The sequence below is a fragment of the Cydia pomonella genome, chromosome 2 (genome assembly GCF_033807575.1).
Source record: "Cydia pomonella isolate Wapato2018A chromosome 2, ilCydPomo1, whole genome shotgun sequence".
Taxonomy (NCBI): Eukaryota; Metazoa; Arthropoda; class Insecta; order Lepidoptera; family Tortricidae; genus Cydia; species Cydia pomonella.
In genome coordinates this window covers 2393658-2417257 of record NC_084704.1, presented here as the reverse complement: position 1 = coordinate 2417257, position 23600 = coordinate 2393658, and the positions used below count along the sequence as shown (strand labels likewise).

Below are 23600 nucleotides of genomic sequence, written 5' to 3'. Positions count from 1 at the left end.
TGAATCGTTTGTCCTTATCTGTTATTTTGACTTATGTATTTATAAGAAAGGGATATATGCGCGTTGCCGACCTTAACCCCCTCCCACCCTCGTTGAGCTCTGGCAACCTTACTCACCGGCAGGAACACAACATATAGAATATAATTTAACTAGATCAGGTCCGTAAAGTTTTATGAACAAGGAGGTAAGATGAAAATAGTAAAATACGCAATCTACAAACAAACCTATATCGTTTACTATACAAGTTCAAACACACAAAGATGATATATTATTGGCCGGTACTGTACACACCTACTGTACCTGTAAATATTAATCTTGCGACATCATCTAAATTTAATATTCTAAATGCTAAATACTAGACATAAAAATACATTACAAGTACATAATTATAACATTAAAGCATAGTTTATTCGTCGATATCGATTCGTTCCGTGAGTGTAGTCCAGTGCGCGAGGCTCTCGGCCAGCAGCGCGGCGCGGGCTGCGAGCGCGCGCCGCAGCAGCGCGGGCAGGCGCTCCTGCTGCGAGCGGATGTACTCGCGCATCGCTGACAACTTCGCCTTCCAACTGGGAAATAAATAAATAAATAAATAAATATTATAGGACATTATTACACAAATTGACTAAGCCCCACAGTAAGCTCAATAAGGCTTGTGTTGAGGGTACTTAGACAACGATATATATAATATGTTATAATTATAAATACATATAAACACCCATGACTCGGAAACAAATATCCGTGTTTATCACACAAATATATGCTCTTACCAGGATTTGAACCCGGGACCATCAGCTTCATAGGCAGGGTCACTACCCACTAGGCCAGACCGGTCGTCAAATAGTCAGAAATAAATAACTTGGCCTTTTAAATCTGTCAAAATATAAATAATAGTACATTGTGCAACGAGGGGGGTAAGTGAATATTTAGATACGAGGGTGGTAATTGCCGACAGCCGCAGGCTGGAGGGAATTAAAGACCCGAGTTTGCAATATACTTAGGGGTCATCCATTAATTACAACACGTTTAGGAGGAGGGAGGGGGGGTCAACAAAATGTAACAAAGGGGAGGGAGGAATGTGACGTCACTTTAACTTCATCAGTAGCCCAGTTTTTAGGGTTCCGTAGCCAAATGGCAAAAAACGGAACCCTTATAGAGTCGTCATGTCCGTCTGTCTGTCCGATTATGTCACAGCCACTTTTTTCCGAAACTATAAGAGCTATACTATTCAATCTTGGTAAGTAGATGTATTCTAAGAACCGCATTAAGATTTGTACACAAAAAAAGAAAAAAAAAACAATATTTTGGGGGCTCCCCATACTTAGAACTGAAACTCAAAAAATATTTTTTCATCAAACCCGTACGTGTGGGGTATCTATGGATAGGTCTTCAAAAATGATATTGAGGTTTCTAATATCATTTTTTTTCTAAACTGAATAGTTTGCGCGAGAGACACTTCCAAAGTGGTAACATGTGTGTCCCCCCTCACCCCTGTAACTTCTAAAATAAGAGAATGATAAACCTAAAAAAAATATATGATGTACATTACCATGAAAACTTCCACCGAAAATTGGTTTGAACGAGATCTAGTAAGTAGTTTTTTTTTAAATACGTCATAATTAAAAAAAAAAATTAATTTTTTTCATCATGAGACATACTTAATTGATTTTTGAACTGCCAGCAAATAAATCATGGAATAGAGTGCAGAGCATACGAATATTACGTCGTTGACCAATAGGGAGCCAGCACAACTAGGACACGAGGACACATGATCATATTAAATATAAGCCGATGGTCCCGGGTTCAAATCCTGGTAAGGGCATTTATTCGTGTGATGAGCATGGATATTTGTTCCTGAGTCATGGGTGTTTTCTATGTATTTAAGTATTTATAAATATTTTCCTACTCCTCTACTGTTATCTGTCATTTATGCATTCATTAACACGAATATAAGAACATACATAAAAGATTTCAAGAAAAGTCTATATTGTCTATTCCTCATAAAAGCTCTTGTGCTTTTATACGCTATAAAGTTACTGCGATTAATGGCTACCAACCTAACAAAACCAAAACGAATACGGTTTTAAACTAAGTGCATTGATGCCAACTTACAAAATATTCATTTGGTTGCATAGTAAAAATAATTACTAAATAAGTCAGAAACACGCATGTGACACCCGTAATATAGCAACACCCATAGACTACGAAGACTGCTTAGCGTCGCTCCGTAGGCTACGGTGGCCAAAATTGAGAAAAAACTGTCCAAAAAATTAATTTAGCAAGTAGCAAGTACCAGGGCCTCATGAGTTACGAGGAGGTGTCGCCGACCGGCCGGCCGCGGCCCGGGGCGGGCCGGGCGCGGAACAAGGTATGCTCGCGCGTCTTGGCTATATACTTTTGCTGTAATTTGTTTACCTAAATTAAGATTTATTTTTGTTGACTCGTAGGAAAAATATTGTATGCAACGTTGTATAAGTACCCTCAACACAAGCCTTATTGAGCTTACTGTGGGACTTAGTCAATTTGTGTAATAATGTCCTATAATATTTATTTATTATTTATTTATTTATTACGTCATTTACGTCTCGTCGCCTATGTACGTCTGCAACTCCCAGAGGACTTACATGCGCGTTGCCCTAACACTCCGCAGCCTCGTTGAGCCTCATGGTTCTAAGTCGAAATAACCCTTCTTCTTCTTCCTCGCGTTGTCCCGGCATTTTGCCTCGGCTCATGGGAGCCTGGGGTCCGCTTGACAACTAATCCCAAGATTTGGCGTAGGCACTAGTTTTTACGAAAACGACTGCCATCTGGCCTTCCAACCCAGAGGGTAAACTAGACCTTGTTGGGATTAGTCCGGTTTCCTCACGATGTTTTCCTTCACCGAAAAGCGACTGGTAAATATCAAATGATATTTCGTACATAAGTTCCGAAAAACTCATTGGTACGAGCCGGGGTTTGAACCCGCGACCTCCGGATTGCAAGTCGCACGCTCTTACCGCTAGGCCACTAGCGCTTACAAAGTCGAAATAACCCAAGAGTGGTTAAAATTAAATGGACAACTTTTTCTGAAAACTCCCATATATCTATACTTACGCTTCATCCTGTTTCTTCCAGAACACCATCTCCTCATGCACCTTCCTGAACTCCTCATCTTTCTCCCTATAGGCCTGCAGCTTGGTGGTGGCTTCGGCCTCGTATTGTGCCTCGGCGGCCTCTTCAGCGGCCTCGGCGGCGGTGTCGGCCTCGCAAGCTTGTTCCGCTGCGAGGATTTTTGTTTTGAGGTCTGCTATTGCTACTCTGGCTTCTTGCTGTTGCGTAACGGATTTATGTAAGTGTTAATGGTTTTGTGCAGGTCTTAATATGTTACAATATTTTGAGATACGTTTTTTGTACTCGTGAACTGTAATGGTTGAATTAAGATTTCGTATACCAAACTATAATAGCGTACTTTTCATGTATGGGCTCCCAACTCAACTATAACATTTCTTTTGATACGCTGTAGTCAACTATAAAAAAAATATTGACCAATCACATACCACCGGCTCCCATAGGACAGGGGATGGGCGGGCGGGGGCTCGCGCGTTTCTTTTTGTCTACTTAGATACTTACCAATTTTCATTACTTATTTAGGTTCATAGTAAAGAAACATTATTTTGATAACTCGTTGAAAAAGTATTGTATACAATAGTTATATAATCAAGCTTTTCAAACTCTTACCTTACTTAGGCAACTCGGCAAACTTCGTTGCCTAAACACGGTACTCGACTGAAAAACTCTCTATCATATCACAATTGATTGAATAATATTTAGATGAAGCAGGGAAGACTGATAACAGTACCATACAGTTTTGAAATAGAGGAAAAATAGTGTTTCAGGCGATATTCACACTTACAACTCAGCGGTAGGAGTAGATTTATTCACGGTCACCAGATAAGTCTTGGTAGCTCAGTTAGTAGAGCGGTCGTGGTAGCGCGCTGGTCTTCAGCCCGCAAAGTTTCAAGGAATTAGATAAACAGTGTGCAAAATATCGCCAAACAAACGTTTGTGATAATAAATAATAAATAAATATTATAGGACATTATTACACAAATTGACTAAGTCCCACAGTAAGCTCAATAAGGCTTGTGTTGAGGGTACTTAGACAACGATATATATAATATATAAATATTTATAAATACTTAAATACATATAAAACACCCATGACTCAGGAACAAATATCCATGCTCATCACACGAATAAATGCCCTTACCAGGATTTGAACCCGGGACCATCAGCTTCGTAGGCAGGGTCACTACCCACTAGGCCAAACCGGTGGTTGTGATACAACCATGTTCAAAAATATCCCTACTTTACCCTACGTACCTTCCTATACAAATGGTGTTTCATTCTCATTTTAAAACTACGTTTTAGATTGTAATGAAACTGTGCACATAGAATGATATGAGATATATCTAGTTATGTAATTAGTTTATATAGCTTCAGTCTATGAAACAAACAAATAGAGCAAAAACAAGTTTTGTATGAAAAACTTATTATTACATATATAATGTTTTTTTTGTCTTAAAGGCCTTACGTGCGTTATCGTGAACTTTGTTCCAACGCATGAAGGTTGATAATGGTCTGTAAATAAGTCTGTAAATTTTGTAGCCACTAGCCACAGTAAGTTTACTGCCATCTTTCGACACACGATTAAAACTTTCAGAAGGCCATTTGACTTTGATCCTTATTCTATCACTGATATGTGTCAAAATTGTTAAATATTAAAAAGTGGCGCCATCTTACCGAGCATCGGCTCAAGGTTGTGGTACAGTCAGCGTCAAATACTTTGTAGCAACCAAAGTAGCCAAATAGTTCGGTACACTATATATTTAGTATGGTGTACCGAACTATTTGGCCACTTTGACTGCTACAAAGTATTTGACGCTGACTGTACATCGCTCGAAACGATACCGCCATACCTTTGGCCTTTGATTAGATGGCACTACTTTTAGATATTTAAAAAATTAAACACATATTAGTGAAAGGATAAGGACCAAAGTCAAATGGTGTTCTAAAAGTTTTAATCATGTGTCGAAAGATGGCAGTAAATTTACTGTGGCTACAAAATTTTCTTTGACAATCCACGTCTATTTGAAATTATCTTTGGTAAAACTCACCAGTTTAGCCTGCCGCTGCACGGCGAGGGTGGAGCGAGTCCTGGCGAGCTGCGCGCGGCGCTGGGCGAGCTGGCCGGAGAGCTGCTTCAGTGCTTCCAGGGCCGAGCTGGCCGCTGCCACGCTGGACGGCTCCATTAGCTTGCTGTTCATTAAACTCACTTTCAAATGCTTATCTACGGCGGTTATAAAGTCACTGATTTAAACTTTCACGATTTTTACACATTATTATACTTAACGGGGCATTTCTACAGCAAAAATGTGCGGAAAGCCATTGAAATAAAAAAAATTGCAATTTCAATCAGGACGAGAGGGTTTGGGAAACTCATCCACATAGAATCCAGTCCAGTCATTAGTATTCGTAAGCGAAAACCAATATCGATAGTCGAAAAATCTAATATCGTTAGTGTTGTTTGTCGACAGAGTAACATCCCTAGTTCGCAAAACGTTCAAGTTGATAAAGTTCAAGTGCGGGTAGTTCGAAAAACTCGCGCTGCTAGATGTTGATGTCAACTTTAGCCAGTCTTCTCCGACACAACGGGGACAACGCCGTCCTCGAAACGTCGAAGATTAATTTAAAATTCAATACGTGATTAAGTGGTTATAAAACTTATAATTACATCTGGAGTTTGCGCGTAGAACAAAATTGTAAAATACTTATCTATATTAAACCCAGGTTGTTACGTGTGGTGAGCGATATTAGACATCGTGAAACCGCCTCCTACCAATCCTAACATTCATCATTTTATTTTAAAATAATTTCCGTTTTTTTTTACTCCTATATAATTTTATTTATATAACATTCGTTTCATTCGCCTTTCTAATTTTAAAAGTAACTGTGGCTTTCCATTACAGAAGGGTCCTTATGCTTCAAGTGCAATAAGGATGTTTTCATTTGAAATTCCAACAAAAATTCGTCCTTATTGCAGATAAGGACCCTCTAGGCATGGAACGCCACAATTTTTTTAAGAAGTACTTTATGTCAAAATCTATTAAATTGTGTACTTACGTTTCGTCCACGGCCAGCGCGGCCAGCTCCGGGAACTGCGCGCCGAGATGGATAAGCCCCTGCTTGTACTCTACGCAGCTGTCCAGTGTCTTCTTCTGCCACAGAGCCAGCTCTGTCTCTCTGCTGTGCAGCATCTGGCAACACAACATATTAACACTTTACTAGAAAGAAAAAATATTGAATAGTAAATATTTTTTTTTGATGTTCATGTCAGAAAAAAGCCTTTAAGCCTTTAAGGGGTTCCGTAACGCCAATGACCTTCGATCTGAATCCCTTAATTTTCTAATGGTTTTTGTAGCTTATCATATTAACAGCAATGACTATAAGCAGTATACGGGTGGTTTGATAAGTCAGTGACTTTTTGCAAAAAAAAAAAACTTATTCACTTTTTTTAGGTTTATATCTCTACATAATCTCCTTTCAACTCCATACACTTCATTCAACGATGTTCCAGTTTTTTTCAACAAAAAATATTTTTTGTCACACCCTGAAAAATATGCTTCAGTTTCAGCTATGACTTCCACATTTGATGAAAATCTTTTCCCACCGAGCCATTTCTTCATGTTGGGGAATATAAAAAAATTACATGGGGCCAAATCTGGAGAACAAGGTGGGTGGGGCAGTATTTCGTAACGCAATTCTACTAATTTGGCTTTTGCGACTGCTGACGAGTGTGCAGGGGCATTGTCGTGGTGAAAAAGGATTTTGGTCTTTGCCAGATGTGGCCGTTTTTTCACAACTTCTGCGTTAAAGTTTTCCAACAAAGTAGCATAATAAAGGCCATTTATTGTTTTACCTTTCTCTAAATAATCTATATAAATAACCCCTTGGCTGTCCCAAAAAACAGTGGCCATTACCTTTCCTGCCGAATTAACGGTTTTCGCTTTCTTTGGAGCCCGTTCGTTAGCAGAAGTCCACTGTTTTGACAGATTTTTCATCTCTGGCGTATAATGTTGGATCCACGTTTCATCTACCGTCACAAATCGACGTAAAAATTAATTAGGATTACGCTTGAATTTGGCTAAGCATTGCTCGGAAGTTGTTTCACGAAGTCGTTTTTGATCGGCTGTCAGCAAACGCGGCACCCATCTTGCGGAAAGCTTTTTCATATTCAAAATATAATGCAAGATATGAAAAACTCGTTCAGATGAAATGTGTACAGTCTCAGCTATCTCACGAATCTTCACTCAACGGTCATCCAAAACAATATCGTGAACTTTATTCACGACATCATCAGTGGTCACTTCAATCGGCCTTCCAGAGCGTTCTGCGTCATTGGTAGTGGTACGTCCAGAACGAAATTATGTAAACCACTTATGTACCATTCCATGAGAAGGAGCAGATTCCCCATAATATATTTTTAAACAGTTTTCAGTCTCTTAAATAGTTTTTCCATGTAAAATATGGAGTGTGGAATTAAGAGGAGCGACATCTCTTATGGTGGAACTGTTGCAAAAGTGTCCAGCTGTCAGCTATAAATAATAGTTCCAAATCTCTCCAGAGTAGCGCTGTAGTAGCTAAGAACCTAGGCGTTATTGACGGAAAGTGCACTGTCTATGATTTGATTTTTTTGTTCAAGTATTCTAGGTATTGTAGCGCCACCTATTTAAGGTTTTTTGATGACACTTTTTGGTACATGGAGATTTATTTCCTTACCTCCACCTTCCGTAATGTAAAAAGTAATGTTTAATTAACACACGAAATTCGCTTTTCTCCATTTTCCAATAATTTTCCGTTCGTATTTGACATATGCCTCAAGAACTTTTTTATTGCCCCGCCTTTTAAAAAAAAACTGCCAGCTACCAAGGAGTTCAGAATTGTAATTAAAAAGTTTATATGTTAAAATGATTTTTGTTTTACATAAAGTCACTGACTTCTCAAACTGCCCTCGTAGTGTCCCATATTTACTCCAAAGTTCATTATCTTCAATATATTTGGCATCAAAGTTGAACAATTTTAGGCCAAAAAACTGGTTTTCTGGCCATAACTTTTTTGTTAATTAATTCTAATTTTAATTTGTTAATTAATGGCTTATCGTTTATCGAATAGCCCCAACGTTTGGCTTTCCCTTTAAATTGCTTATCCGTTCATTTGACTTAGCTCTAGGAAGGGGTTTCCCTTTCAGAGATAACGATAAAATTAATGGGTTCCTTCCTAATTCAAAAAATTATGACACATGTGTTGTCAGCGCGCTAGACACTTACCCCCCTATTCATAAACGTCTACTAAAGTTGACAAGCCGCTAATAATCGTTTGTCCCTTTCCGACGTATTGTTATGATGGAAAGGGACAAACGATTATTAGCGGCTTGTCAACTTTAGTACACGTTTATGAATAAGGGAAATTAGTCCTTCACTTTATACATAAATAAAAAATATTTCATTCTTCTTGCGAAGAGAAAGTTGAAAATGGCATAAGCGGTCTCAATACCCCTTCAAGAGGCTAGGGCTTAGGAACGGGTATCAGTTTTCTCGTATTATGAAGCACTTAAAAAGCCAAATGTAGGGGCTTTAGTTAGCGACGGCTATGGAAAGCAAAGCCTTACGAAATACCCCTTCCAAAACCCTCGAAAGGGATACCGGACCGGTCCCAAGTTCAAGTATCAACCTAAACCCTTTTATAGAAAAGTATCTTACATTATAAACATATGTGGCCTTCCATCAGTGACGGGTCCTTATGGGTGCATATGCACATGAAGCATAAGCAGCCTTCTGTAATGGAATGCCACATATTATCTCTAGCACGCGAGCCTTAATCGACGCCCTAAAATTTCGAAGTCTTTGGGAGAGTAGTTGCACGGTATGATGATCTTGGTTACATTACCTTGGCGATCTGTTCAGCAAGCACCCGCTTAGACTCGTAGACCCTTGCCGCGTAATCCACTTCGTCCAGCAACCGGCCGCGCTCCTCCACCGACATGGACTGCGACTCCAATTCCTTGCGCAACTGCGCCGTTTCCGCACTGGAAGACCACATGACTTCAAATGTCATTGCTAACCTAATCCAGCGCCACTTGCACCATCCCACTAACCCGGGGTTAACCGGTTAAACCTGGAGTTACCATGGTTACCAGTACAATTTGACAGTGGGTTAACCCGGATTAGTGGGATGGTGCAAGTGGTCCTTACAGTCGCATTTGAAATTCAAAAGTTCTAATTATGACAATGATTTTCTAAGATACCATACATCTCCGTTACAAACTCTCGGGTTTTTAAGCCCGGTCATTTATAAGGCGTGCGTGGGGATATAGATCCAACACGTAGAGGCCGTTTGGAGAGCTTTGATGTGATGTAGAACGCCTGCTGGAACCCATTCATGTGTACATAAATAGATACCCATAAACCGGTTTCAGCAAGCATTGGAGTAGGCTATTGCAGAAAAATGGAAAGAGTCCTAGTCTATGGTTTGAATTTGGGTGGAAAATAAGACTGGGCTATTGCTAAGAGTTCCGGACACCTGCCATAACATTGTGATATACAGTGTTACCGAGGCAGGCGGTGACTCGCCACTCGCTAGATGGGCACCTGATGCGCCATCGTAAAGACGGCGCAACACCGGCGTGAGCGGCTCAGGGGTGTCGAGAGGTGTGCTGCGCTTTCTCCGAAGTTACTCGCGGCGTTATGCCCTAACACTTCCACCCCTGGAGCGTATAGCTCTAACGTTTCCCCTCTGGACGGCCAATTAAGGCAAGCCAGAGCTGAGAGTCCTACGGGTCCCCTTGGGGTTCCACTCCGACCGGAGACGGATACCCTGACCGACTCTCTGGAGCACTCGGGTCCCTGGGGTCGTTACTCCCCAACAGCTCGCCACAAGCTGCCCTGCGGGTTATTATTATTAATATTCTAGTCTATCTTGCGTCCCACTGCTGGGCAAAGGGACAATTTGGAGCATGCTCCCGAGAGAGTCGCTGCAAAAAGCGTCGAGGTCATCCCGCCATCTCTTTGTTGGCCTGCCTCTGCCCAGGCTAATCTGCGGTGTCCATTCGGTAGCCAATTTGGCCACCGATTCTGGTGCATACGGCAGACGTGTCCCGTCCAATCCCACTTAAGCTTAAATAATTAGCCTTAAAATAAAATAAATGCCTTCTAAGAAATTAAGTTGATTTCGTCTATAAACATTGTAGTCTTAGAGTCGTTGGTCGTGCAATTTCCGCATCCAAAGCTTTAATCTCATTTGCTTCAGCCGCGTCCAGCATTGCTTGCCATTCTGTATATTCAATGGACTGCTTCTCGAGGATTGTACTGGTGCGACACAAGGCGATTGAACTTACTGGCTTTAGTTCTAATGTGGCTCGGGTTGTCATGGGAGTCATTTTCTAGGTTTTCGAGTGTAATTATTAATTTATTTTATGAAATTAATTATTTATGTCATTAGCATCTTTGGCCACAGCTCTAGTCGCTTCCAACATGCCTCGACCATTCTGGATATTCATACGATTGCCTCTTAAGGCCTGTATTAGTGTGTGATGACTCTGCTTAACTTGATAGATAGATAGATAGAATACTCTTTATTGGCACACCTCAGTAAAAATATACAAGAAAAATAAACAATTGAGAGGCAGACAACAGGCAGTCTTATCGCTAAAAAGCGATCTCTTCCAGACAACCTTCGGGTAGCGGGAATAGAGAAGTTAATCGAAAAAGTAGGTGTTGCTAAACCTAATTTGCTGGCTTACCTTTCATATTGATGCTTATGGATGGCACATACAGGGTTCTAATGTGTTTCGGGCTATGTCATAGGAGTCATTTTCTAGGTTTTCAAGTGTAAATGTGAAAAGACATAATTTACGATTCATGACTGAACTCACCGGCGTAAGTTCTAATGCGGTGCGGATAATGTTACAGGATAGGAGTCATATTCTAGGTTCTCATAGGAAGACATAATTCATGATTATAACATGGAAAAAAGGTTTTTTTTGCCTACGTCAAAGGGGTCATTTTCTAGGTTTTCAAGTGTAAACGTGAATGGATAGAAACAATTATACTTGCCGCAAAACTAACTGGCCACTGAGATCATAATGCTATCTCCTTTACCCTTGTTAAGACCAACCAAGAGTGAAAGAGATGGCATTATGACCTGACTCGCCACTTAGTTTTGCGCCAGTGTTGTCACATCTACCAACTTCTCGGTAGATCTACCTATTTTGCCTGCGTTCTACCTATCTACCTCCCTCGGCCTGAAATCTACCTATTATCAAAATGGTACAATTGTAAGCAATTCTCAATACATGTGATGAAACATTACTTAATTTCTACCGAATTTAGATTCGATTTAATGAAAACTTGCCAAAGAAACAGATTATACAAGCAGGTTTATTACCTACAAACAATGGAAATCCTAACTTTTGTTTCAATTTCTTTAATAAACACGTGTACTAACGTCACGATATTAAACACTTATAAATAATTCAAAACACTTTATGCACATTTTTAATCATAAAAATGTACTTCTATTGAGTGGTAGATCTACCTATTTTTCATTTTAAACTCCACCCATTTCTACCTATTTTCGCACCCTGTTCTACCGTTTCGGCAAAAATTGTATGTGACAACTGTTCGCGTCCATACTTTTGTAAAGTTCTTTAATATATAAACTGTTACCAAATATCCCGTGAGATGGCGCTGTACCGGGAGCGGCGATTTCTACATCACGATATCGAAATGTTTATAGGGATCGTATATAAGGGTTTGAGATTATTTTGAATATATTGGCTTTATTTGTGACTGGTTGTTTAACACGTTCACTGCGGGTTGAGTCAAATCCGCCTCAATCTCGACTTTACGCTGGTGCGGGGCTAAACAAGGCGTACGACAGAGTCAAATATACATTTCTTTATGTTTTCCAAAGCCGGACTCGTTGGTACAAAAAAAAACGTTTGAGGTCTTAATAAGCCTCAACCGCACTAGATATATTTTATTTTCACTCAGTGCGGGTTGAGGTATATTAATGTCTCAAGAAAGTGACCTCAAGGCCGCACTGAGCGTGACGCGGGCGGCGCGGGAGTTGACCGCTTCACGTTAGTGCGGCCATAGTTATCGATATTGAACCACGCGTGTTTTACGTAAATAATAGGTATAACCTAAAAACGACAACGATCGTGACCGTTGGATAGGTTAAAATAACGTACATTTGTACACACGTAACCGAGACATTCATTTAATTTAAATACTAAAATTTAGTCTTAAATTTAATCCTAGACTTTGTTAACTTTCTAACAAAATTTTAATACAATTTGAGAGATTGCAGAAAACTGAAATAATTTGACGATGGTAAGAGTATAATACATTTTATGGCCCGCATAGCATGTAGAAAGAAGTGGTTTACTTATTTGCACAGGCTTGCAGTCTGTATGTTTGATAGTTCAGAAGTTGTTTGTAAAAATGTGTGAATTCCCTCCTTATAGTGTCATCCACTGGGCCGCTAACCTTACTGGGATTCGAACTCGAAATAATAAATACAGGGTGTAACAAAAATGGTGGGGATCCGTTTAAGGGCATATTCGGTATCGTGTTCTGATCAGGAAAAAGTAGAAAAAAAAAAATTTTGACGCGAAAAATTTTTGGACTTTGCATGGAGGGTTGGCCGACTCGGACGACCTGCCCCATAGAAAAAAAATTTTATGCCCTTAAACGGATCCCCACTTTTTTTGTTACACCCTGTATAGCATAAATGCATTAGATTAACTTAAAATGGCGTCTGAAATATTGTATCGAAGATGGTCGATGAGATGATGATCATCGATAGTTTAGCGATAACTGCCATTCCCTTCACTAGACTTAGATAAAATTTAGTGCGTTTTGAGGCCTAAAAGACCTTAAAGATTCTTTAGGTATTTTTTCTTTAACCAAAGGTCAGACCCAAAGGCGAAGCTAAGGGTATTTTAAGCATTTAGTGACGAATGTATAGCACATAACAAAAAACACCTATTCCGAGTACAGGCAAAGTTATGAAGAATTTAATTACCTACTGAAATTCGAGGTCGATTAGGCCTCACCCGCACTGAAAAAGAGCTTAGGTTTGGGCTGATTCGATCTCAACCGCACCAGTTGAAAGTTCTTTAAGATTTGTCCCGCAGTGAACGTGTTAATTTCATAGTCAATCCACCTAAAGTAAAGAGCGCCCTTTTTGAGAGTTAGGAGTACATAAATTGGTCCTTCGAACCGGATTGTACTCAGTACAATGTACTGGGCCTTAAGTGTTTTAGTGGTGCTTCCCTGCGTCAAATGGCAACAGATTGTTGTCGAGGGTGCAGTCTCCGAGGGCGGCAGCGGATTTGGAGCAGTCGACTGAGTCAGCGGCGCCGTGACGTTCACGGTGATCAACTTGGCGGGAAAATTCAACTAAGGTTCAAGTACTAGTGAAGTGAAAGTGTAAGAAGATTTCAAACTGTGAGTACATTTATGTTTATCTGTGGAAAGTGTCATAGTCAATCCTCCTAAAGTAAAGAGCGCCCTTTTTGAGAGTTAGGAGTACATACAACAACACTGTTTTGCGCCAAGTATAGTGAAGAGAAATGATTTAGTACTCACGTGGCTCGTGCAATGTCCGCGTCCACCGCACTGATCTCGTCGGCCTTGTCCCGGGCGTGCGCGCGCGCGGCCGCCAGCAGCGCGCGCGCGTTGTGCATGTTGTGGCGGGCGGCGCGCGCGGCCTGCTGCAGCGCGTCCCGCCGCGCCGCGCGCGCCGCCTCGCCCGCGCGCCCGCACGCAGAGGATTCCACCTCCTCCGATAGGGCTTGCTCTTGTTCTGATAGTTCAATAGTATTTTATGCAACAGTTGTATAAGAAGGGTCAAAAAAGGCGAGTGGCTTGTAAAGGAATACGCCACGAGCATTTTTTGAACTACTTATACAACGTTGCATACAATATTTTTCCTACGAGTCAACAAAATTAATCTTAATTTAGGTAAACAAAGCAAAAGTATATAGCCAAGACACCTCGTAACTCATGAGGCCCTGGTACTTGCTACTAGCTAAATTAAATTTTTGGACAGTTTTTTCTCAATTTTGGCCACCGTAGCCTACGGAGACTAACAAGCAACGCTAAGCGGTCTTCGTAGTCTATGGGTGTTGCTATATTACGGGTGTCACATGCGTGTTTCTGACTTATGAAGTAATTATTTTTACTATGCAACCTAATGAATATTTTGTAAGTTGGCAGCAATGCACTTAGTTTAAAACTGTATTCGTTTTGGTTTTGTTAGGTTGGTAGCCATTAATGGCAGTAACGTTATAGCGATTAAAAGCACAAGAGCTTTTATGAGGAATAGACAATATAGACTTTTCTTGAAACCTTTTATGTATGTTCTTATATTCGTGTTAATGAATGCATAAATGACAGATAACAGTAGAGGAGTAGGAAAAACTTATAATAAAACACTGATCTTAAAGTACACCACGTGATCGCTTTCCACTTCTACATATTTTCGTTCTCCATGATTTATTACGGGGGTCACCAAATAGCGGACCGCGGTCCGGATTATTTAATAAACTCAAGTATAAACGGACCGCGATGTTCATTTTATTTTAAGAACGGGACCCCTGAAAAAACTAATTGGTGAGCCCTGATTTATTAGTATGAGGTTTTGTATGAAACGCATATCGGAATCGGTTTACCCAATGTCCCGGTAGATGGCGCTGTTACATCGGTCAACTAGCGAACGTTAGTTCAACGTAGTTGTATAAGGTGTTAAACATATTTGTATTTTTCTGAGGATTTGTGTGGAAGATTGTTACTTATAGAACGAATATAAGTCTGTTTAATATTAAACACTTTATTAGTTCTTGCTTCCCCTTCGAAACCCTAGTGCAAAGTTGTATAGGTTTTCTTCTTTTTTAATACACAAATAATAAAAACCGGCCAAGAGCATGTCGGGCCACGCCACGCTCAGAATAGGGTTCCGTAGTTACTCTTCCGTCACAATAAGCTAAACTGGAGCTTAAAGTATGGTAGATTGTTAACCAAGGGATGAACTGTGGGTCTTTTTACTGTGAAGGGGAAACTTTTTGCGATAACTCAAAAACAGCTAAACTGATCATATCCGCTATAGTTTTCATTTAATTTCATTCTTAAGCTCTATTTCCAAGATTTTTTTCATATTTTTTGGACCTATGGTTCAAAAGTTAGAGGAGAGGGACACAGTTTTTTTTTTTCTTTCGGAGCAATTATCTCCGAATATATTCACTTTATAATGTTTGTTGAAGACCCCTATAAGTTTTGAAAGACCTTTCTAACGATATCCCACACTGTAGGGTTGAAGCAAAAAAAAATGTTCACCCCCACTTTACGTGTAGGGGAGGTACCCTAAAAAAAAAATTTACATTCTATTGTACGACTTTGTCGGCTTTATTGATTTATATATCCATGCCAAATTTCAGCTTTCTTGCACTAACGACCACGGAGCAAAGCCTCGGACAGACAGACAGACAGACGCACATGGCGAAACTATAAGGGTTTCTAGTTGACTACGGAACCCTAAAAACACTGATCTACCACGAGATCGCCCATACAAAAAGAGAAAACGTTTTTCACGTCTAAATATTCTCCATTCTCCGTGATTTTTTAGTATGTTACTGACACAGAAAAACTAGGTTTATAGGTTTAAATTTGATTGACAAATTTTTGTTTTTTAAAGCGAAACCTATAAACCCAAAATCAAAGTGATTTGTTAAGATTTAGTTAGTGGAAACCGTTTTCTTCCGAAATGGAGTTTCATAGAAAAAATTCCGTTCCTTCGTTGGATTCGAAAAGCTATCCCTATTAACACATTCACTGCCAGACAAAAAACGGCGCACTACCCCAGAAACCGGTGGTCTATAGCTGCGTACAAAACAACCTGCCCGGCGGAACAAAGTTCACGAGCGCCCACCAGGTGGGTTCCCGGCAGTGAATGTGTTAATGTTGAAACAAAATATTGATAAATCCTAATTGACTTGACAAAATATACACAAAAACTACTTCCTTAACCTAGATTTTATTAACACATACAATTTTTATGTCGAAAATAAAATTTTCGAATGGCTTAGAAAGTTATAACCGCCATAGAACAAGAAGTCTCGAGAGGTACGCAACACGGTTGACACGCCTAGCCCGAGGCATTGTGACCACGCGAGCGTTTGCCTCGGGCGAGGCATTCCTACACAGACCGCGCCGCATGAGGAAATTTTCTCGAGTCGATTTAACTTTCGTTGCCTACGATTGCAATGTAGTCCATATTGCATTAGGAAGGGGTCATGAGGTACTTACCCTTGATAGCTTCTTGCAACTCTCGTATTTTCTCATCATCGACGCCGAGCAGCTGTCTCAGTTGCTGCAGGTATTCGTCTGTTATGTCGTCGTATTCGGCGTCCGGTGTTTGGAACCTGTGCCAAAAACCTGTGTTATAACACCAAAGGGTGATAACTGGAAGCTATCTTAAAATACAGTTAAATTTGTCATTATTATTAGAAATAACGAGACCGATTTTTGAGGTAGCCTAATTTAAATTCCCGGTTGTCAAAAAAATTTAATTTTTAAATTAAGTTTTTGTTATATCTAAATCTAACTTCACGAATTTTTTAAAACATTTAGCTACATCTTAGGCGCCATAAATTTATTACGTAAGACAATTTTTGCGAGTTTTGACCCCCTCCCACCCTATGCAAGAAAAAGAATATGCCCCTCCTCCCTATATTACGTATGAATCTAAAGGAAAAATGCATACAAGTTTGGTTTGTTATAGTGCGTATATAAAAAAAAAATTTTTTGGGACGTTTATTTGTTCCTGCAATAATATTGCAGCCCGTTTAAGCTAACTCTGCACCATGTTTAATAGCATAGAGTGTGGAAGTATTATTTTAAACGCCATAATTTCATAGAAATTTTATAGTTTTCGCCACTTTGTTTTCTTACGTAAGAACTATGAAAACCCCCTCCCTCCCCTTGTACGAAAAAATAAGACATGTTCGAACTCCCCCCCTCCCCACCCAAATCGTCTTACGTAATAAACGCATGGCGCCTTATAGTTTCCGATTTTCTTTCACCGCCACATTTGGATAAAACACCTAAAGAGACCATCGAATACTTGAGTTGCAGGATAGTTTTCTATATGTCGACGGCCGATCTTAATATCCGCCAGATTGTAGAGTGTAATATTTTGATGGTAGTCACATTAAACCAATGTTGCTTCAAATGCCCGGAGCGCAAACTTTCCTTCAGGGAACGATACAATTATTTTCACGTTTGACTATATGCCGCCAGATATGAATTTCATGATCTGGCGGAAATTACGATCGGCCGCCGACACATATACGGACCTGATGAAGCATTTACGAAGGTACTCGCGCCGCAGTTGGCTCAGCTCGTCGTTGTCCACGTACAGCGATTCCTCATTGACTGGCGCTTCCTGTGATTAACGGACACATTATTATTGAACTTTGTAATTTTTTTTTAGATAAGTGGTGAATCTTTTGTCACTTCCTCATTTTCAGTTACATCATATATTTTTCAGTTACTCTTCTTAGAAAAAACACTGCTTAGTATAGTTAGACTGCACGCTTGGCTCGAATTCGTGTGCGTGACACCACTTTACGGGCCCCATTCTTATTGCCCGTCCTTAGATATTTGACGATGGTATACGTACAATCCGCCGTAGAAGATCCAATAGGTAAGCGATGAGCGCCAACGCTTGTGGGAAGGCGTGAAGTGTGTTGACCGCCTTCAGCCATGATTTGGACACCGTGCCCGGGTACAGCAGCCGCTTGCACATGTGTGGCAGCTGCAAAAAAAGATTATAAATGCGTATTGTTTTGGAAGAGTCCGGTTCTGGATCGCCGACCTATTTTTTTTTTTATAAACTTAAGTAGAAACGCAGGGGCGTATTTACCTTAGGGCCAAGCGGGTCATGCCCGGGGCGGCAGGCTACAAGACGCGACAAATCATCAATACTTAATAGGGCGGCGAATCTAATTGGCCCAGGGTGCCAAATTACACTATCACTTAATAGGGCGGCGAATATAATTGGCCCAGGGCGCCAAATTACACTATCATCACTTAATAGGGCGGCGAATATAATTGGCCCAGGGCGCCAAATTACACTATCATCACTTAATAGGGCGGCGAATATAATTGGCCCAGGGCGCCAAATTACACTATCATCACTTAATAGGGCGGCGAATCTAATTGGCCCAGGACGCCACATGACACTATCATCACTTAATAGGGCGGCGAATCTAATTGGCCCAGGACGCCACATGACACTATCATCACTTAATAGGGCGGCGAATCTAATTGGCCCAGGACGCCACATGACACTATCATCACTTAATAGGGCGGCGAATCTAATTGGCCCAGGACGCCACATGACACTATCATCACTTAATAGGGCGGCGAATCTAATTGGCCCAGGACGCCACATGACACTATCATCACTTAATAGGGCGGCGAATCTAATTGGCCCAGGACGCCACATCACACTATCATCACTTAATAGGGCGGCGAATCTAATTGCCCAGGGCGCCACATTACACTATTATCATTTAATAGGGCGGCGAATCTAATTGGCCCAGGGCGCCACATTACACTATCATCATTTAATAGGGCGGCGAGTCTAATTGGCCCAGGGTGCCAAATTACACTATCACTTAATAGGGCGGCGAATATATTTGGCCCAGGGCGCCACATCACACTATCATCACTTAATAGGGCGGCGAATATAATTGGCCCAGGGCGCCACATTACACTATCATCACTTAATAGGGCGGCGAATCTAATTGGCCCAGGGTGCCAAATGACACTATCACTTAATAGGGCGGCGAATATATTTGGCCCAGGGCGCCACATCACACTATCATCACTTAATAGGGCGGCGAATATAATTGGCCCAGGGCGCCACATTACACTATCATCACTTAATAGGGCGGCGAATCTAATTGGCCCAGGGTGCCAAATTACACTATCACTTAATAGGGCTATGGGGGTCCAAGACAAAGGAATCAGTACAAATAATTTCGATGACGATTCTCCTTTGAAAATTTAGTACTTAGTCCATGGTTTTTGAGCGGAACTATTGCTTATAATGAGTCAGTAACTCATTTGAAGTAGGACATTGTATCATCTCGACTTTTAGAAATGAGGGACTGAATTGACTTGGAAGCGCGCGATGGTGAGCGGCCGGAGCAACGCCGCGCCCGCGTCGCCTCGGGCTGCGAGTGCTTTTTGAACTGTACTACTAGAATGAGGGTTGGTTACCTTGGTAACATAGTTGTCGTTGTTCAACCTATCGTCTCCCGTGATGGCAGTGAGCAGAGCTCCGGCGATGTCCACGAAGCGCGCGATGGTGAGCGGCCGGAGGAGCGCCGCGCCCGCGTCGCCTCGGGCTGCGAGTGCTTCTTGCACGCGGGCGAGCTCTGCGCGCTGCCACGCTATATTTGCGATTGGTCTGTAAATGATAACTGATTATTTATCGTCATTGCTATAAGTATGTAAGTAAATATTTTTTATTGTGCACCATACGGTTAAAAAAAGACAGGAAATGAAAAAACTTAAAAAAGTTAGGTAACAACAGGCGGTCTTATCACTAAGAAGCAATCTCTTCCAAACAACCTTTGGGTAGCAGGAAACTATGAACTTACAACATTGAACGGGTAGTGCTTCAGTTTATATACAATGGTGAGATCTTAATTATGTTAAATTTCCCCTGACCAAAGACAACCAGAGACTACAGAATATTGATTCTTTTAAGCACATTTCCATACAATGAAAATTCAGAGTAATGTATTTAAATCAAGCAGGCCTAATAATTGAAAAGAATCAAATGTTGTCTTCTTCATCACTTACTCTCACTTGAAAAAAATAATTCTTACCTTTGATCCCTGACAGTTACACAAGCAAGAGCCCTGTCAAGAGATGCTTCCCAGCCACGGGATCTGTCTGCTGATGGGGTGCGCTGTAAATGGACGGTAATAAAATTGTGTGATGAGAACCCCATTTTAGTTGTGTTGCAAGATATTTTGACGTGACAACATCTTATAATTCGATGGAGCCGGCTGCACGCACGAAAAAACATGACGCATGCGGCGTTACCTCGCTCTGAGGCGTTCCATTTAAGGCTTGAAGTGCAAGCGGGAGCGCGCAACGAGCGACAAAGAGGCACAATCGGCCTCCGCGTTCGGCAGCAATTGTATTTATGCGTACAAATAAATGTAACTTGATCAATTCAATTGTGATTTCCATTTACAGTCGTTTTTTGAGTGCGTGGCAGCAGCAACTGTATGTTGAGGGTGTTGGCGGAGCGCCTGGACTGCCCGCTAACAAAGTACTGGGTTGATGTGGTCATTGGTAGGACCAAGTAGTGAATAAATTATTTTCACTGCTTGCTTCTGCCAATGGTATTGTTTCACTCTTTTTTTTTGCATTTTTGTTCTCATTATACTTAGTATGTAAATTAACTAACCTAGTCTTTTTAAGTTTTACTAATACTTATATGAACACATGTCTGAAATAAACAATTTTTTTTTTTTTACCTCCTCTATATCTATACAAAATATCTATCAAACAAATAAAATTAAAATTTTCTTTTGAAAAATGAAACCATTCCATCAGTATTTTCTTATGACGTTGTCACGTTCAACTATCGTCAGTAAACCGACTTTACAGACAACCGTTTTTTTTGTAAGATGAGCTTTGAGATTTTTATAGTTTGTCAGATGACAACCAAAACTCACTAATTATTACAAGTTCAGAGCCCTGTGAAATTACCAAAACAAGGTTGATTCTTTTTTATTTAATTTTTTTGTAATTAGAGACTTTTGGTTATCGCCTGACGATTTATTGAATATGGTTTTATGGTTAGAATAAATTATGTTGAGTGACTTATACATATACTTTTAGGTATTTAAATAAACGTAAACAAACAATTTATACATTTTCGGGTAGTTATAACATTTATTGGTTAACCAACCAAATACAAAACCGCCTGGATCTGGCACTGAACGACCTGACTTTAACCTACTTTATTTGCTTGTGTAATGTTCTCATCTACCCTCAACTGGCTTACGGAGTCATTTGAAAGTAGAGTTTATTTTTATTTAAATACCTAAAAGTATAGACTATAGATGATAGTCTTCTAGTCAGCTCATGATTATGATCACAATGTAAGGAATATAATTAATAGCATGCTTAAAGCATAAAAGTTAAAACAGTATGTGCTACAGTCGTACCACAGGTGTAGTAGTCGGCCTCAAGTATTGGTGGTTTCTGAGCGGGGTGGTAGTAGGCTGGCCATAGCGGGAGTCTCCTTGCTGGGAGCGGGACCGCTAGAGGAAAATGTTAATATCGTAGCAACATTCAATATTCTGGTTGCAGTTATATCAAGAAAGTGGAGTACTTGAAAAACATTACCAAGAAAATAACTAAATATGTTGGTTGACAAAGAAAAAGAATGGGACAGTTGATTAAGTAATTAATGATGACATCAGGATAAAATTAATATCTAATGGGCTGCAAACATAGTGGATTTTTTGTTTCCAAATCTATAACTGTGTATCTCTGCAAGTATTTAAAATAAATCAAGATGTTATCTAAATATGTAAGTATATAAAACCATTGCATCATTTATAACACAGACAGATTAACATATAGCCTAAACCAGGGGGTCACCAATTAGTTTCTTCAGGGAATTCAGGGGTCCCGTTTTTAAAAACTACCATCACGGCAAATATAATGTACATCACAAAATAGGTTGGTGGTCCGGACAGTGGTCTGTTATTTGGTGACACCTGGCCTAAACCATAGAAGGTAGGAATTTGAAATTTGGAACATATATTCTTTTAATGTTATAAAGCTCCACACAAAAAGGCTTTTTTAGGAATTAATCCCCCAAAAAGGTGAAAATGGTTTAGGATTGCAAATGTTGGTATAGTAAGCAACTTACGCTATTTACAGGCAGCTTGGTAGCCGAAGCCTCACGACTGAGCCTACTGACGGCGACGGAGGCGCGGCCCGGCTCGGCGCTGTTGGAGCGCGGGCCCGCGCCGCTTGGCCGCCGCGAGTCCGACAACCGGTCCGTAGAACCAAGGCGGCGGGGCAAGAACGATTGCCTCCCTTCCAATCTATATTATCGAACATTTTCCTCCATATTTTTGCATTGATTTCTTGCTTTAGCATATACAGTTTATAAAATATCTCAAAGAAAATTTATTTTAATATGGTGTTAATTACTGTAAATCTCGAGATTTGTATGGAATGTTTTGAGTAAGCTTACCTTGATTTTCGGGGAGCCTGCCCCGGAACAAATCTTGTAGGGATCATGTTGTAAATGATTGTACAGTTGGGTGTTATAATAATTACAACTTATTCGAAAATAAAACCACAATCACAACAAAACAAACACTTTTTATCACCAACGGCAGTTACAAATTTTAAACTTCGTTTTTTTCTTGCATGGAAACTTGGTTGTTTGACAGTTGACAGCCAGAACTTTAACGATCCATTCATAAATACAAATAATATAACAAAATCATCAAAAATACAACCTATTGTTCTATGTAATATAAAAACTGTTAAAATTTATTTAATTCCTCTATAATTTTCTGGGTTTCATTAATTATTAAGGGCATTTTTGGGTCCAAGAGACATAGCTTTACGAAACTATTGAAATCTGTAGGTAAGTCGAGAGTGCCGGTTTTTCCTGCATGTGAAATAAAGGATTATTATTATTATGCCGTTAAAATATTGAACAAATTCTTTAACTCATCATACCTATGGCTTCAACAGCATTTTTCATCACCTCTTCTATATTTCGATATTGAGATTCAAATACTTTTTCATTTGTCATCGAACTGTGACTAATAATTGGAAAATGTTGACCAAGTTTCTTCAAACTTCCAGCAACATCGCTTTTGATTTGAAACTTAATCTTTCTTACCTTTATTAATTAAAAATAAATAAGCATTTAACATGTGAAATATTTTATTTCTACCTACTGTACTGTACCTAGTCTAGTCTGTGCGGAAAGAGAAGAGTAGTGTAATACAAAGAGCATATAATCACTACGGAGTAATGTATGTATGGTGCCCAATACATTCCACGACTATTCTGTTTCCGAACAAACTATGAAAATTGACTTCTAATACACTTATTACGTTGATAATATTTACCTCTTGAGCTGGATTGCTCACAATTAATATCAAGACGTCGCCTTTATGAAACCCTTTAATTTTGTTGTGTAGGCTTAGTGTTTCAAATACTTTTGTATTTGCTACAATTATAAGAACATCATAGACCATTTTCAGTGTCCATTTCGTAATTTTAGAATCGTATTTACTCCAACTACCTGTCCGCCATACCATTAACTTTTCAATCGACGTAGACCACGAATCTGAAAAATATTTGTTAAGTATAAGGATTTAATTAAACCTTGATGTATAAAGCATTCCTCCACTTACTTTCCATTATTTTACGGAA

At 40.0% G+C, this 23600-nt stretch overlaps 1 protein-coding gene across 2 annotated transcripts; it reads right to left on the bottom strand.

Moving 5' to 3' along the window:
• Window positions 1-211: 211 nt before the first annotated feature.
• LOC133531273 (uncharacterized) lies at window positions 212-23600 on the bottom strand. 2 transcript variants are annotated; one of them, XM_061869406.1, is made up of 16 exons: window positions 23582-23600; window positions 23294-23514; window positions 22399-22824; window positions 22069-22246; window positions 21356-21451; window positions 20000-20082; window positions 19386-19575; window positions 17779-17913; window positions 17453-17541; window positions 16404-16519; window positions 13689-13905; window positions 8983-9121; window positions 6160-6293; window positions 5154-5295; window positions 3091-3305; window positions 212-566 (listed from the first exon to the last, which is right to left on the bottom strand). In XM_061869406.1, exons 3-16 carry the CDS (start codon window positions 22443-22445, stop codon window positions 407-409), a joined length of 1941 nt encoding a protein of 646 aa, XP_061725390.1. In that variant the 5' UTR covers window positions 22446-22824; window positions 23294-23514; window positions 23582-23600; the 3' UTR covers window positions 212-406. The 2 variants fall into 2 exon arrangements, with proteins under 2 accessions (XP_061725390.1, XP_061725397.1); XM_061869413.1 differs by lacking the exons at window positions 23294-23514; window positions 23582-23600 and having other exon boundaries at window positions 22399-23190.

Coding starts and splice junctions, on each gene's coding strand:
- LOC133531273 (XM_061869406.1), bottom strand. CDS start 22,445: ATGATCCCTACAAGATTTGTTCCGGGGCAGGCTCCCCGAAAATCAAG. Junction 6,294..8,982: donor TTGCTGAACAGATCGCCAAG/GTAATGTAACCA, acceptor TTGTGTTGCCAG/ATGCTGCACAGCAGAGAGAC. Junction 5,296..6,159: donor GCGCTGGCCGTGGACGAAAC/GTAAGTACACAA, acceptor TTTAATGAACAG/CAAGCTAATGGAGCCGTCCA.